Below are 16,857 nucleotides of genomic sequence, written 5' to 3' on the forward strand. Positions count from 1 at the left end.
GGAGGCGCAGGTCAATTCTGTGTCCAGGGCAGCTGTCTACCAGCTCCATCTGGTATGCAGGATAAGACCCTCCCTGCCCACAGACTGTCTCACCAGAGTGGTGCATGCTCTGGTTATCTCCCACTTGGACTACTGCCATGCGCTCTACGTGGGGCTACCTTTGAAAGCGAGTCGGAAACTTCAACTAATCCAGAATGCGGCTGCCAGACTGGTGACTGGGAGCGGCCACCAGGACCATATAACACCAGTCCTAAAAGACCTACATTGGCTCCCAGTACATTTCCAAGCACATTTCAAAGTGTTGGTGCTGACCTTTAAAGCCCTAAATGGCCTTGGCCCTGTATACCTGAAGGAGCGTCTCCACCCCTATCGTTCTGCCCGGACACTGAGGTCCAGTTCCGAGGGTCTTCTGGCGGTTCCCTCCCTGCGAGATGTGAGGTTACAGCGAACCAGGTGGTAGTGCCCTCAGTGGAACACCCTCCCCTCAGATGTCAAGGAAATAAAACTGACTTTTAGAAGACATCTGAAGGCAGCCCTGTATAGGGTTTTTAATGTTTGACATTTTATTATGGTTTTTCTGTGCCCAGAGTGGCTGGGGGCAACCCAGCCAGATAAGTGGGGTATAAATAATAACAGTACTAGACCCCAGGTAAGATCTTACATGTCGCCAGGGTAAGACGTTGAAACTCTGCTATCCTCCTTCATGTTGCTCCCCTATTAGAGGTCTGGAGAGCGGCAACACGAGAACGGGCCTTCTCTGTGCTGGCTCCCCATTTGTGCAACGCTCTCTCCAGGGAGGCTTGCCTGGCACCTGCACCACCTACCTTTTAGGCGCCGGGCAAAAATGTTCTCTGTAACCAGGCTTTGGCGGATTAGCATTTTGCAGCCTTCTAAATCTGACGCAGGTGGCGCTGTTGGTAAAAGCCTCAGCGCCTAGGGCTTGCCGATCGAAAGGTCGGCGGTTCGAATCCCTGCGGCGGGGTGCGCTCCCGCTGCTCGGTCCTAGCGCCTGCCAACCTAGCAGTTCGAAAGCACCCCCGGGTGCAAGTAGATAAATAGGGACCGCTTACTAGCGGGAAGGTAAACGGCGTTTCCGTGTGCTGTGCTGGCTCGCCAGATGCAGCTTGTCACGCTGGCCACGTGACCCGGAAGTGTCTTCGGACAGCGCTGGCCCCCGGCCTCTTGAGTGAGATGGGCGCACAACCCCAGAGTCTGTCAAGACTGGCCCGTACGGGCAGGGGTACCTTTACCTTTACTTTAAATCTGTAGGAGGGAGAGGCTGTTGGTTTTTGTTTTAATATGTACCATATTTTTCGCACCATAGGACGCACCTTGTTTTAGAGGGGGGAGAACAAGAAAAAAAATATCTCCCCCTCTCTGCCCAGCGCCCCTTCAGCGAAGCGGCAGGAGGTGCTGCGCAGAGAGGGGGAGAATTTTCCCCCTCTTGTTTTCCCGCTCTAAAACAAGGTGCCGTTTAAGGTGCGTTCAGGCGGCTACCTTGGAAGCCTGGAGAGCAAGAGGGGTCGGTGCGCAACGACCCCTCTCGCTCTCCAGGCTTCAGGTTCCTTTCGACCTGCTCTTTGGGGCTGGCGGGGGAAGCCCACCACCAGTCCCAAAGAGCAGGTTAGGGAGCAGCGGAAAGGCGCAGTGGAGAGGCTGCTGCCATAGTCGCACGTCACTTCTCCAGCTGGGAGAGAGTAAGCGGGGCTTCTTTAGCCCCATGCGGCTCTCCCGGCTGGAGAGGTGGCGCGTGGCTAGAGGCTCCTGCCATAGCCACGCGTCACCTCTCCAGCCGGGAGAGGGTCGCGGGGGGGGGGGCTGCTTTAGCCCCACACGTGCTCTCCCAGTTGGAGAGGTGACGCACGGCCATAGAGGCTCCTGCCATAGCCGTGCGTCACCTCTCCAGCTGGGAGAGGGTCGCGGGGCTATGGCGTCTTCGCTCCATAGGACGCACACACATTTCCCCTTCATTTTTGAAGGGGGAAAAAGTGCGTCCTATAGAGCGAAAAATACGGTATTTAGCTGTCCCGTTTTTTAGTTTTATGTCGTGAGCTGCCCTGTGATCTTCGAACGAAGGGCAGTTACACAAATTTAATAATAAAAGTACTATTGCCACAACCTTCAGGTCTCATGGTGGCTTATAGCAATTTGAAATTCCATATTAAAAACAATGAAATTAGAGTCACGGGAATAGGGTGAGGGGCAGGAGAGCTGGGACCACTCTGGAAGTTGTTAAGTCTTACAAATAATGCTCAGCATGGGCAAGGATGTTGCCCCTCACCTTTGCTTTACACCCAGAAGCTTCCATTTAGTCCCTTGCCAGGGCGACTGCAGATTACTTTGCAGAAACAAGTGCATATCTTAGAGTGGAGGAATGAGCTATAGAATCAGTTTGCTCTTTTCTCCTGTTTTTGGATTAATCTGGAAGCAGGGTTTTCTGCTGGAAGGGATGGATGTCATCTTCTTTGGCGATCCCTTGTAGCCGAGTAAGATGGTCTTCCATGAAAACGGTTTTAACAGTGAGTCCGTAAGTGACTGTGGAGGCCAATTCTGGATCCACACGCCCTTCCACAGTGGGGACATGGGTTTCCGGGCAGGAGTTGATCACGGTGTGGATTTGCCAAGCGTGCCTTCCTCTTAGCACGTTTCTCCCTTGCGTCCTGAGTTCGAGTGTCTTCAAAGCCCATGGCACCTTTGGGAAAGGCTGTTCTCCAACTGGAGCACTCTCAGGCCAGTGTTTCCCAGTTGTCGGTGTTTATACTGCATTTTTTAATATTTGCCTAGCTGTTCATGGAAGCGCAGGTTACCATGGGTAGGCAAACTAAGGCCCAGGGGCCGGATCCAGCCCAATCGCCTTCTAAATCTGGCCTGCGGACGGTCCGGGAATCGGTGTGTTTTTACATGAGTAGAATGTGTCCTTTTATTTAAAATGCATCTCTGAGTTATTTGTGGGGCATAGGAATTCGTTTGTCCCCCCCCCAAAAAAATAGTCTACCCCCCACCCCCTGCAATGTCTGAGGGACAGTGGACCGGCCCCCTGCTGAAAAAGTTTGCTGACCCCTGTTGTATACTTTCCCCTGGGACTAAGGAATGGGTCCTGCTCCTAGGCAACACTGTGTGTATCCTGAAGTATTATGGGATGTTCGCAGGACATAGCTGACCTCCCATGGTAATGAGGCCCCCGGGGAGCGGAAGAAGCGACGACTTAATGTTGTGCCATGCCCCACCCCAAATTTCAGGACCGCTGCCCACTGATCAAAAAAAGGTTGGGCGCTGCTTGTTAGCATTTCACTCCTCCGTTGCTGGGTATGTGATTGTTCCATCACATGTCAGTGTTTACTTTCTAGGCTTGGAAAGTGTGAGAATGGAAGTCAGTCTTATCTCTCTTCTGCTATACTGTAAGGTAAAGGGACCCCTGACCATTAGGTCCAGTCGCGGACGACTCTGGGGTTGCGGTGCTCATCTCGCTTTATTGACCGAAGGAGCCGGCATACCGCTTCCGGGTCATGTGGCCAGCATGACCAAGCAGCTTCTGGCGAACCAGAGCAGCGCACGGAAACGCCGTTTACATTCCCGCCGGAGTGGTACCTATTTATCTACTTGCACTTTGACATGCTTTCGAACTGCTAGGTTGGCAGGAGCTGGGACCGAGCAACGGGAGCTCACCCCATCACGGGGATTCGAACCACTGACCTTCTGATCGGCAAGTCCTAAGCTCTGTGGTTTAGACCACAGCGCCCGCCTCCCTTCTGCTATACTGTACTTTTGTACTTTTCTTTACTCTCTCTCTCGGAGAAGAACTGAGAGGACGCCATGACTGCTTTGCCCTGTGTACATTGCTTAATAAATACTTAGAACGCACACACTCACACTCCACAATCGTTTCTGCTATACTCTGCTGATAGAGTGTGCACATGCCTTTAGATATGTGTCGCTGGTGCGCACAGGGACTGATCTGTGAACCTCCTGAGCTGCGCTTCATCAGGAAGACGCCCGGAGAGGTCTGTCTCATTCTGGGGGCTGCGTGTGCCCCCCCAGACGTGTTCCGACGCTGCTGGTACAATCTCCAGTTCTGTTTCTTTAGAGCATCGAATGGTGAAGATGCAAGACACTGCCTGAAACACTGTCCTGCTGCCAGTTAAGGTAGACAGTGGAGGACTATGTGGTCAAGAGGCAGCTTCCATGTTCCTAAAGGGGACGTACCGTATTTTTCGCTCTATAGGGCGCACCGGACCATAGGGTGCACCTAGTTTTTTGGGGGGAGGGGGAATAAAGAAAAAAAAATATTCCCCAGCCCCAAAGAAGCCAAGACAGCCAGCGGGATCCATCTCAGTGGCAGTCTTGGCTTCCTCTTTAGCCGCGGGGCTGGGGGCAGGGGAAGCCTGAGCAAGCCCGGGGTGCACAGCGCTGCGCTCCCCAGGATTCAGGCTGCTGCCTGCTATCCGCAAGCCTTGGAAGCCCAGCGGGAACTCCCACCGGGCTCCGAAGGCTTGCGGATAGCTTCCTGAAGCCTGGAGAGCGAGAGGGGTCGTGCGCACCGACCCCTCTCGCTCTCCAGGCTTCAGCGAAAGCCTGCATTCACTCCATAGGACGCCCATACGTTTCCCCTTCATTTTTGGTGGGGGAAAAGTGCGTCCTATAGAGCGAAAAAATTCAAAGCCAACATCCATGCGCAGACTAAAGTGGCAGCTTTGTCACTCCTCCAGCTGCCAGAGTGGATGGGAAAGATCAGCTGAGCCTGGGAAAGGAGACCAGGGGCGTTCATGCCGCTGATGTGAATGCAATGGAAGGGATGAGCAGGCATGGATTTGAGGTGTGTTTCTGGCATATTTTTAAACCCCTCTCCCTTCCTAGACAAAATGCGCCAGGTATCCCCATTTGTATGGGGCAGACTGAAAAGGTCAATAATGCTTTTATTAGAGAGAGTATAAGTGTATTTTCATCTAACCGTGCCCCCCTCCCCCCCAACTAAACCTCTAAAAAGTACGTCTTGTGCTTCCACCGATCTGAAGCAGAACAAAGTGCTGTCTTCTCTTTACAAGGAATACAGAGTATGTTCAAGTATCTTATACAAAAAACAAAAAAAAAGATACAGGAGTTTTTAAAAAAACATTCTAAGGAATTCTACATACATACAGAGCAGTTAATGGGTGGGGTGGGGACTGGGTATATCAAACGGCATTAGAGGAGCCGACGGCGGCGACTGAAGTAGCTTGTTCTCCCTCAGATACGATTTCCGGGGTCTCCAGCGCAGGGGCTGTGAATACACAACAGTTTACTCAAAAAATAGATAAGGTGGGTCTGCACCTCCTGGTGTGAAGCTTCCTTTGGAGCTAACCTGTTACAGCTCCCAATTCTTTTCCCTAGGCCAGTCCCCCTTGGCTGAATTGTTCCCAGCTGACGTTTGGCTAATACCAAGATACAGAATAAACAGCTGCTCCTCTGTAGAGTTGTGGGTTTTTCACTGCCTTTTGTGTTCAGAAAAGTGATCAATTCCCCCCCCCCCACGCCCTTTATTACAGAATTGTAGACTTGGAAGCAACGCTCATGATTGTGCTCTTATATCAAATTTCCTTTTCTGCGTATACTCCGTATACTGTAATGTTTTACTGTTGCTATGGCCATTGGCTAATGCGAATAACGTTTTATCTATCTATCTCATGATGTAACAACCCCCCAATGATTAGCACTAAAACAGGAGTGTGTTTGTGTGCCCAACTTTTATTCTGGATCCAACAAGCCATGGTTTATTGAACTCAAGACTGACGCGGGAACAGAGCCAGGGCCTAGTTAACACTATACAGTGGTGCCCTGCAAGACGGAAAACCCGCTAGACGAAAGGGTTTTCCGTTTTGGAGGTGCTTCGCAAAACGAATTCCCTATGGGCTTGCTTCGCAAGACGAAAAGGTCTTGCGAGTTCCTGCGGTTTTCCCCCCCTTTTTTCCAAGCCGCTAAGCCGCTTATCAGCTGATCCGCTAAGCCGCTTATCAGCTGATCCGCTAAGCCCGCTAATAGCGCTAATCCGCTAATGGGCTTGCTTCGCAAGACAAAGAGACTCGCGGAACGGATTCTTTTCGTCTTGCGAGGCACCACTGTACACAAAATTGAGGCATGACAGCTGTTGCCTTCTCACTCATGAATAGCTGTATGGAACGTATGGCCAAGAAACTGACCACCTAATTGCTAGCAAAGCGAGGAGGGGGGGGGCAATGGGCTGGGGAGATGGGAAGGAATTCCACCCCACAATGATGCTGTGTGTGTCAGAAGAGCGAGAAGTGCCCAAAGCAAACTTACTGTGCTTTATTATTTTACACAAGCTCGCATTAAGGCAGGCATAGGCAAACTCAGCCCTCCAGATGTTTGGGGATTACAATTCCCATCATCCCTGACCACTGCTACTGCTAGCTAGGGATCATGGGAGTTGTAGGCCCAAAACATCTGGAGGGCCGAGTTTGCTTTTCCTGCATTAAGGGATCCTTCCGGAACAGAAAGCAAGGTGGAAATTAAACCAAGTCTACTGAATGTTCGGGACGCGGGTGGAGCTGTGGGTAAAAGCCTCAGCGCCTAGGGCTTGCCGATCAAAAGGTCGGCGGTTCGAATCCCCGCGGCGGGGTGCGCTCCCGCTGCTCGGTCCCAGCGCCTGCCAACCTAGCAGTTCGAAAGCACCTCCGGGTGCAAGTAGATAAATAGGGACCGCTTACTAACGGGAAGGTAAACGGCGTTTCCGTGTGCGGCTCTGGCTCGCCAGAGCAGCAATGTCACGCTGGCCACGTGACCCGGAAGTGTCTGCGGACAGCGCTGGCCCCCGGCCTCTTGAGTGAGATGGGCGCACAACCCCAGAGTCTGTCAAGACTGGCCCGTACGGGCAGGGGTACCTTTACCTTTACTTTTTACTGAACGTTAGGCCGCTTGTTCACATGCACACAGCAGTTAATTCAGAGTGCTTGTTGTCCCACAGACCCCCCAGTCATTTCCTTTAAAGGCGCATAAGCAAAAGCAGGGGAAGATTTTTCCATAGATGGCTCTGCTCATCCTGTCGCCTCTGTGGGTTGACCTGTGTGTGAGACGTATTGGGAAACAGCCGTGTGCTTGTTTTTCCAGTTCTTTAATTCTCTGCCACTGCGTTTTCTGAGTCCTGTCATGACAAGAGCTACAATCTTTAAAGCCGGCTTCCTAAGCCGGCTTGGGAGAGACCATGAGCAGATGGCACACACAAAGACACTAGGCAGCTTCTGGAGGTGAGAGGGTGTACCTGTGCGTGGGTGGCCAACGCCTGAACCAGGTGCCTCACCTTTGCTTTGCTGCACGTCCACAATCATGCATTCGTCGTCATCCTCTTCCTCCGTGTCAGCTTGAAATCCATCCATCTCTGTGGTTTCAGCCTTGGAACAAAGAGAAGGGGGCGGAGAAGGAAGGTGTCTTCAGACATCAGCAACCAATAGGCAGGTGAATTATGCCACCCACTAAATGAAATCTAAAATTAAAAAACTGACCCTAAAGAGTGCTCTGGAGGCAGAGCGGCTAGCAGGACGGAAGAACAGAGGAGAAGAGAGGGAAAACTTCACAAGGAGCAGGGATGTGGGCCTAGGTGATGCTGGGCTCTACAGTGGTACCTCGGGTTACATACGCTTCAGGTTACAGACTCCGCTAACCCAGAAATATTATCTCGGGTTAAGAACTTTGCTTCAGGATGAGAACAGAAATCGTGCTTCGGCGGCGCGGCGGCAGCTGGAGGCCCCATTAGCTAAAGTGGTGCTTCAGGTTAACAACAGTTTCAGGCTAAGTACGGACCTCCGGAATGAATTAAGTACTTAACCCGAGGTACCACTGAATATTCTTGTCTTCTCTGATCATTGGAGTTGAAATCCAACAGCTTCAGGAGGACCACAGGTTCCGTATTCCTTATGTGGGGTTGGGGACAAGAAAGCCTGTCTCCCCCCAGAAAGGCAAGGGAATTGAGGGGCAGGACCACAGCTCAGTGGCAGAATACACTCTGCATGAAGATTCAGCTTCCGTTAAAAAAGAATCGGGTGGCAGGTGATAGGAAAGACCATACCTGGGCCTTGGAGAGCCACTTCGAAGCCAGTGCAGACGATACTGGCCTAAATGGATCATAGTCCCTGGCTGGCAGGGACTGATCCAATGAGCCTCGTGGCTCATTGAGGGAGGATCCGAACCCACGCCACACTAGCTCCAGGATCCCTTATCAGCCCCAGCGAGTATGGCCAGTGGTCAGAGATGATGGGAGCTGTCTAGGGCTGGGTGATAACACTGGTAAATTGTCTGAAACCGGTACTGCGTTCAGCTATTGAGCTGGCAATACAGCACGCAGTGGCCAGGTAGCCGAGATGTATTCCCAGCTCAAATTGCCTGCAAAGGCGCAGGAGGCAGATGGAGCCTGAGGTGGTTCTGGGCTCTGCCTGCGGCTGTGAGGAAGCCCCCCCCCTCCACCACACACTAGCCAGAGTGGTATGGGGTGTAATGGGATTAGGGGTTGCTTGTGCGTAAGCGCCAAACCACTCCAAGTTGAGTAGTTGGCTAAAACCTTCCCTAGCTGGACAGCCCTTACTTCGTGGCTGTCTTAATCACTGGCAGAATCCGTCAGTGGGCGTTTCCTGAACTTTTTCCAACATAAGAGCTCCTTGACAGAAAGTCTCCGCCTGGATTCCCTGCGCATCAGCTTTCTGCGCAGAGTGGGCATCCCCAGGGGAGGTCCTGAGCTCTCTCCACTGGTCTCGCTGGAAGCGTCCCTGAGCCTTCCCTCCGACTCCGTCTCCTTCCCTTCTTCCTCAGTGGAAGCTCTCCCTCTTTTCCTGCTGGTTCCCTCCCCAGCATCCGAGAGCCTCTCCACCCCCCTGAGATCCGATGGCAGTCCCTGGCAGGGGGCTTGCTCAGTTTTAGTGCTGGGTGATGTATCTCATCTGGCCTTCCTCTCCTAAGGTACGGAGGAAGAAGCTGCTGAGATACATTCCAGGCATCGAGATATATCAGCATATAGCAATATTTAGCTGCCGGATATACCATGATGTTGAAAACTGGGTAGCACCCAGTCCTAGAGCTCTCATTGCTGGGGACAGGCTGCTGCTGTTAAAATTCGCCATTCGCTTTTCTCACAAAGTGACCCAAAGCGGTTTACGTTAAAGATAGCTTAAGTCCACAAGTGACGTATGGAAGTGAGAGCTGGACCATAAAGAAGGCTGGTCGCCGAAGAATGGATGCTTTTGAATGATGGTGCTGTAGAAGACTCTTGAGAGTCCCATGGACTGCAAGAAGATGAAACCTATCCATTCTGAAGGAAGTCAGCCCTGAGTGCTCCCTGGAAGGACAGATCCTGAAGCTGAGGCTCCAAGACTTTGGCCACCTCAGGAGAAGAGAAGACTCCCTGGAAAAGACCCTGATGCTGGGAAAGATGGAGGGCACAAGGAGAAGAGCACGACAGAGGACGAGATGGTGGGACAGTGTTCTCGAAGCTACCAGCATGAGTTTGACCAAACTGCGGGAGGCAGTGGAAGACAGGAGGGCCTGGTGTGCTCTGGCCCATGGGGTCACGAAGAGTCGGACATGACTAAACGACTAAACAACAACAACAACATATCATGATGTTGAAAACCGGGTAGCACCCAGTCCTAGAGCTCTCATCCTCCAGACATTGCTGGGGACAGGCTGCTGCTGTTAAAATTCACCGGTCGCTTTTCTCGCAGAGTGACCCAAAGCGGCTTACATTAAAGATTGCTTAAGGCCACAAGAACCAAGAAACGCAGGATTCAACGATGCCATGCTTTAAATTAAGGGCCCTGTGCAGCAGGTTGCTAAAGGCCTGGGGAGCACGGCCGTACTAGTCTAGGCAGAAAACGGAGTGCCTGAAAGGAACCTTACCTGTTCGGCGCCGAGAGGCCTCTTCATGAACTTGGTGATAGACATGCTCCCTGTCGACTTCCGTTTCGCAGAGACCGGGGTGGTCTGTATCGCTGCCCCTCCTGGCAAACTGCTGCCGGCGTCCTCCTTGCCCGCCGAAGACACTTGGGTGACGTAGTTCCACTGGCAAGGGACGGGCAAATTCTCTTGGGCGTAGCTCTTCAGCACCTCGGGGTGCACGTACCAACACATCCGGTGGTCGGGCCTCTTCTCGTAGACGGAGTTCTCGGAGATGATTCGCTTTAGCCTGGCTTTGGAAGGGATGGCGGAGCCGTCGTGGGCAGGGGCCTGGGCCCAGGAAGCGTTGGGGCTTGTGGGGCTGGCATCCCCGCCCTCCAAAGCAGAGGTGGAGTTGTTGTTGTTGTTGCCCTGCAGGACCCCCAGGCGGCAGCACTCCTGGAACTCTTGAATGATGACCTTGCTTCCGTTAACGTTCCCATGAAGCAGGGGAAGCAGCTGTCCCAAGACTGGAGCATGGCGAAAAGAAGAAACAGAGCATTAGGATGCCGTTTCATACAGATGGAGCAGGGCAGTGAAGTCATCAAGAGATTGTCTGGCTGTCAACTTCAGGCCAGCCCCCTCGCCTTCCCAAATAATTTCCGAATAATTAATTAATAATTTATTATTTACACCTAGCCCATCTGGCTGGGTTTCCCCAGCCACTCTGGGTGGCTTACAGCACATAAAAATATGTATAACATTAGACATGAAAAACTTCCCTAAACAGGGCTGCCTTCAGGTGTCTTCTAAAAGTCAGATAGAATAGAATCATAGAATCATAGAGTTGGAAGAGACCACAAGGGCCATCGAGTCCAACCCCCTGCCAAGCAGGAAACACCACCAGAGCACTCCTGACATATGGTTGTCAAGCCTCTGCTTAAAGACCTCCAAAGAAGGAGACTCCACCACACTCCTTGGCAGCAAATTCCACTGTCGAACAGCTCTTACTGTCAGGAAGTTCTTCCTAATGTTTAGGTGGAATCTTCTTTCTTGTAGTTTGGATCCATTGCTCCGTGTGGGCTTCTCTGTAGCAGCAGAAAACAACCTTTCTCCCTCCTCTATGTGACATCCTTTTATATATTTGAACATGGCTATCATATCACCCCTTAACCTCCTCTTCTCCAGGCTAAACATGCCCAGCTCCCTTAGCCGTTCCTCATAAGGCATCGTTTCCAGGCCTTTGACCATTTTGGTTGCCCTCCTCTGGACACGTTCCAGTTTGTCAGTGTCCTTCTTGAACTGTGGTGCCCAGAACTGGACACAGTACTCCAGGTGAGGTCTGACCAGAGCAGAATACAGTGGCACTATTACTTCCCTTGATCTAGATGCTATACTCCTAGTTGTGTATTTCCTTGACATCTGATGGGGGGGGCATTCCACAGGAAGGGCGTCACCACCGAGAAGGCCCTCTGCCTATTTCCCTGTAACCTCACATCTCGCAGGGAGGGAACTGCCAGAAGGCCCTCGGAGCTGGACCTGTGTCTGGGCTGAACGATGGGGGTGGAGGTGCTCCTTCAAGTATACTAGGCCAAGGCCATTTAGGGCAGGGGTTGGCAAGGCTTACTGGGCATGCGCTGGATAACTCCTGTGGAGATTTTCCATGGGCCAGATCAGTGCAGCACGATGCCAGAAATTGCGTCTGCGGATGTCTGTGGTACTGGAAATCACTTCTGCGCAGGCCCAGATGCTGAAAATTGTGCCTGCGCAGAAACGATTTCCGGCGTCTGGGCATGCGCAGAAGTGATTTCTAGAGCTGTGGAAGAGCAACATGCAGGGACTCGCCGAGCGGGCAGCTCGGTGGTGGCTCGTGGGCTGGTTAAAAAGCCTCCAGGGGCCATTTCCAACCCATGGGCCTTAGGTTGCTGACCCCTGGGTTTAGGGCTTTAAAGGTCAGCACCAAAACTTTTGAATTGTGCTCGGAAACGTACTAGGATGTGTCCCCAGAAAACCCTTTTTTAGACCAGGGTTCGCGTAACAAGCCCAGAAATTCAGTTACCGTATTTTTTGCTCTATAAGACTCACTTTTCCCCTCCTAAAAAGTAAGGGGGAATGTGTGTGCGTCTTATGGAGCGAATGCAGGCTGCGCAGCTATCCCAGAAGCCAGAACAGCAAGAGGGATTGCTGCTTTCACTGCACAGAGATCCCTCTTGCTGTTCTGGCTTCTGAGATTCAGAATAATTTTTTCTTGTTTTCCTCCTCCAAAAACTAGGTGCGTCTTGTGGTCTGGTGCGTCTTATAGAGCGAAAAATATGGTATTTCCTACGGGGACATTTCTAATCGGCTATCTCTCCCCACAATCCCACCATGGTTTCCTGCCAACCAGCAAAAGGGAGACAAAGGGAAAACTGATTTGTCTGATCTCTCTCCCAACTCCCTCTGTGGTTTGTGCCCAAAAATGGCTGGTGGCATCAATGTGCAGCCTCCCTCTGGCTTTTTAGGAGGCTGACATTATGTATGCACCTTTGTATTAATAAAGGCCTACTTTTCACTTAACGCCTGAGTCTATCTGCGTTCCATAGGGGATCCTGGTTAGGATGAACGCTTTACAAATTTCTCCAACAGACAAGCCAGCCACTTTCATAAACTAGGCGCATCCAACGGGTAGATTGTGATCTACTGGTAGATCACTGGACATTTGTGGTACATCACTGGTTCCCCCCCAAAGAGGACCACTTTGACCTGAACCCCTCAAAAGGGGGTAGATCACTGCCAGTCTTTAACTCCGTGAGTAGATGGCAGTCTCTTGGGAGTGGGCCACCCCTGCCATAAACCTTTCCTTACAGCATCGTAACACCTTTAGCCGAAGCCACCCTTGCTCTGTAAAAGAGGCAGAGCTCTTTACTCTTCCTGCCTGTGGCTTACTTTGCTGGTCTTTCGTTTTCTTTTTGCTGCTTTTTTCTAACAGATCTTCATCGGCAATCGTTGAGTCCAGGATAGAAACCGTGAACTGCTGCAGGGGCCTCAGATCTGCGTCGCTGTTTTCCTTGCCTTCCCAAACGCAGCCGATCTTCACAGGCTGAAGGACGCGGAATCTCTTCCCCTTGGTGATCAGCTCGTCCCACTCCTTCGCTTTCAGCTTCTGGCGAGCTTTGTAATTCTCGGGGTCACATTCCTGGAAGGGGAAGAAAAGCGTTACTCTGATGAAGAAGGAGAACGGCTCAAAAGGCTGGGTGTTTGCATAACTAAAGAGAAAGATTTGATCACTTTACTACTGAAGTACAGTCGTACCTCAGAAGTCGAATGCCTTGCGATTCAAACGTTTTGGCTCCCGAACACCGCAAACCCGGAAGTGAGTGTTCCTGTTTGCGAACGTTCTTTGGAACCCGAACATCCGACGCATTTCTATCAGTGCCAGGGTTAGAAACTCAGATATATAATCTAATCACTAAATAGCACCTTAAACCTAGGTTACACTTGCCACAATAGAAGGTCTAGGTGCCATTTTGCCCCCCCACCCCCGCCAGTGAAGTTCTTTTCTATTACAGTTGTGCCTTGGTTTTCGAACAGCTTAGTTCTCGAATGTTTTGGCTCCCAAATGCTGCAAACCCGGAAGTGACTGTTCTGGTTTGTGAACTATTTTTGGAAGCTGAACGTTCGATGCGGGTTCCGTGGGTTCTGATTGGCTGCAGGCATGGGGAGTAGCCACACCCACTTCAGACATGCCCACCAATGGCGTGCAGCGCTCGAAAGGTTGGTGGCTCCCCTGGCTGTACATCCCGCCTACCTCCCAGCTTAGCTAGCCAATATGAGATTAGTGCTTTGAATTCTAAAACTTATAACTGGAGATTTTTGTACAGATTATAACCGGCAAGTTATTGGTGCCACAGGGACTATTGCATCACTGCCAAGCTGGGTAGATCAAGTTACCCTACACAAGTAACCTATTGCAAATTTATTCCCAAGGCAGTTCAGTCTTGTCGTAAGGTGCCATAAGGTGCCCTGGAATTCTGTGGCTTACTTCAGTCACACCTTCATCCTCTGAGAGGTACCCATGGGGCACAAAGAAGCCGTCGTCATCGTCTTCCTCCTCTCCCCCCTCATCGTCATCATCCTGAAAGATTTAAAAGTAGACGTCAAGAAAACCTGGAAAGGGGCAAGTTTTAAACGGTGTGGTGTCAGCCTCTTTCTAGAGCAAACAACAGCAAAAGACTTTTATTATCTTAAAGGTGAAACAAATTTATTACGGTGTAAACTTTTGATGGACTGGCATTCAAGCTCCAGGACATTATAAAAGTTGTTAGGCTTTAAGGTGCCACAGGAGTCATTTCGGTGCAATAGGGCAACACAGCCACCCCTCTGGAAACTTTTAATAAAGAGTACAGTGGTGCCCCGCAAGACGAATGCCTCGCAAGACGGAAAACTCGCTAGACGAGAGAGTTTTCCGTTTTGGAGGTGCTTCGCAAAACAAATTTCCTATGGGCTTGCTTCGCAAGACGAAAATGTCTTGCGAGTTCCTGCGGGTTTTTTCCCCTCCCCCCCTTTTCCTAAGCCGCTAAGCCGCTTATCCGCTAAGCCGATAAGCCACTAAAAGCCGCTAATAGCGCTAATCCGTCAATGGGCTTGCTTCGCAAGACGAAAAAACTGCTAGACGAAGAGAATCGTGGAACGGATTCTTTTCGTCTTGCGAGGCACCACTGTATTGTCGGATGAGATGGGATATATATACCTATATATCTAAAAAAGGTAAAGGTAAAGGCTCCCTGGGTGGTTAAGTCCAGTCAAAGGTGACGATGGGGTTGCGGCGCTCATCTCGCTTTCAGGCCGAGGTAGCCAGGGTTTGTCCACAGACAGCTTTCCAGGTCATGTGGCCAACATGACTAAACCGCTACACACACAAACAAGGCAAGCTAGAGAATCTCCATGGTGCAAGCCTGGCCAGTATGTTTGGAGGTCTTGGGCTGAGCAGACAACAAGACCACCCCCCCCCCCGGGGCTTGCTGATGTGGTCCAATGGAAAGCAAAGCAAGACGTTTGGCACTAGCTTGGCGGCAGGAGTTGCCAGGAGGAGGAGTACAAAGCGCCATCCAACTGCCTTAGGGACTCCACTCTGGATTTGTATTAGGTTTATTCCTTAACCTTTTCTTCTCCCAAAGGTGTCCCCCAAGGCAGTGGGAACTGATTTTTCCTTTGGGTTCCTTGGGTTCCTGCCCAAAGCCTTTCTCATGAACCGCATAACAGGACAAAGAATACATTTAACACATGACGAAAATAAGCCAGTGTAAAAGCTGCAGTATGGGCCAGATAAGGCAACCTCCAGGTGTTCACTTGCTCAATTTACATCCCACCTCTCCTCCAAGGTGGCATACATGCTTCTCTTCCTCCCTAGTTTATCCTGAGGAGGTAGGATTAAGCTAAGGGCCAGGGACTGGACCCCAAAGTCACCCACTGAGCTCGATGCAGCTGAATGAGGATCTGATCCATGCATGTTGAACCCTGTCTGGACAACAACATGCCCAACCATTGGCCTGTGCTGGCTGGGGATGATGGGAGCTGAGGTCCAGTAACCTCAAGTCCATTGGCAGGGCACCACACTGGCTGGCCCCTAATCCACAGCCTTAACCTCAGCATGAACTGTCCGAAAAAACAAGGCATGGCACTATGAATGTACAGCTAAATATATTTAAAACCGTTACCCCTAAAACATACCCTACTCTAAGCATTTCTGCTTTTAAGACTCACTGAAAGGTCAGTAACGTCAGGTCAGCTGCAACGCCACTTATCGAGGTTTGCAAAATGGCATATAAATGTTTCCAAACATATAATAAAAATAAACAAACTTGGTAGTAGGGGAAATTGCTTGCGTGCATCTGCAGTTCTGTCCTTGTTCAGAAAGGTATCAGTGCAATTATTATTACAGTGGTGCCTCGCAAGACGAAAAGAATCCGTTCCGCGATTCTCTTCGTCTAGCGGTTTTTTCGTCTTGCGAAGCAAGCCCATTGACAGCTTAGCGGATTAGCGCTATTAGCGGTCTAGCGGCTTTTAGCGATCAGCTGTTAAGCGGCTTATCAGCGGAACAGCTGATAAGCAGCTTAGCGGCTTAGGAAAGGGGGGGAAAGTGGGGGAAAACCGCGGGAACTCGCAAGATTTTTTCGTCTTGCGAAGCAACCCCATAGAGAAATTCGTTTAGCGAAGCGCCTCCAAAACGGAAAACTCTTTCGTCTAGCGGGTTTTCCGTCTTGCGAGGCGTTCGTCTTGCGGGGCACCACTGTACGGTGATGATTAAGAGTTATATGCCACCCTTTATCATAAGATATCAGGGCGCTTCACAAGGTAAAAGCACCAATATAGAGTTAAAACAAAAACAAGGGGCGTCCAGTGGTGGAAGCTTCTGCCACACTCTGCAACACAAGAGGCAACTTATCCCTCCATGCATAAAGCTTCTATAAATAACCACAGCACTGCTGGAACTTTGGTGGGGAAGATCCATGCGCTGGCTTGTTGCTCTGACATCATGAACCTCCTCCCTCCCAAAAAGCCGGCCCAGTGAGGACTGAGCATGCTCAGTGTGGCCACAGAACACGGAACAACTGCTGGTCCCAGAAGAAGACATGGCCGGTTGCGACCCACGCTGCAGCATTTTCCTGCTTGTCTCTATTACTCCCGGAACCCTGGTTCCTTTGGCAAAGAAGTCTCTGAATGTGGAACTTCCTGCTTGCAGGCAGAAGGTGGTCGTTCGTCCTTACCCCTTCGCTGTGAGAGAGAGACTCCCCGGGCTCCTCCTCCTCCCATTCTTCATCACTCTCCACTTCGTAGTCCAGAAGTTTCTGCAGAGGAAAGGAGGAAACAAACAAACAAAAAAAGCACTCCTAAGAAACCATTCTGCCTTGAGAAGTATTGCAGGCTGTACAGAAGATTTTGGAGAAGGAACAAGTGGCTAGATTCTAGCAATGCTGTGGTGCCAGGCTGAGAGGAGAGGGATCTGCAATACAGGACAGGGACTGA

At 51.0% G+C, this 16,857-nt stretch overlaps 1 protein-coding gene and 1 long non-coding RNA gene across 3 annotated transcripts in view; both read right to left on the reverse strand.

Annotated features, from left to right (window-relative positions):
- The window catches only part of LOC309333110, a 51,788-nt gene that overhangs the window by 825 nt on the left and 34,106 nt on the right, over positions 1–16,857 (reverse strand). The gene's annotated exons all lie outside the window — the stretch shown is intronic.
- The window catches only part of CHAF1A (chromatin assembly factor 1 subunit A), a 32,740-nt gene continuing 20,776 nt past the window's right edge, over positions 4,894–16,857 (reverse strand). For both annotated transcript variants that reach the window (XM_081846101.1, XM_081846102.1), the window contains exons 10-15: positions 16,599–16,679; positions 13,874–13,966; positions 12,778–13,027; positions 9,877–10,382; positions 7,292–7,382; positions 4,894–5,257 (exon numbers count right to left, since the gene is read on the reverse strand). In XM_081846101.1, the coding sequence (XP_081702227.1) occupies positions 5,172–5,257; positions 7,292–7,382; positions 9,877–10,382; positions 12,778–13,027; positions 13,874–13,966; positions 16,599–16,679 (1,107 nt within the window). In that variant the 3' untranslated portion in view covers positions 4,894–5,171. The remainder of the gene's footprint in view (positions 5,258–7,291; positions 7,383–9,876; positions 10,383–12,777; positions 13,028–13,873; positions 13,967–16,598; positions 16,680–16,857) is intronic.

Source organism: Podarcis erhardii (genome assembly GCF_964252035.2).
Source record: "Podarcis erhardii genome assembly, chromosome: 18".
NCBI lineage: Eukaryota > Metazoa > Chordata > Lepidosauria > Squamata > Lacertidae > Podarcis > Podarcis erhardii.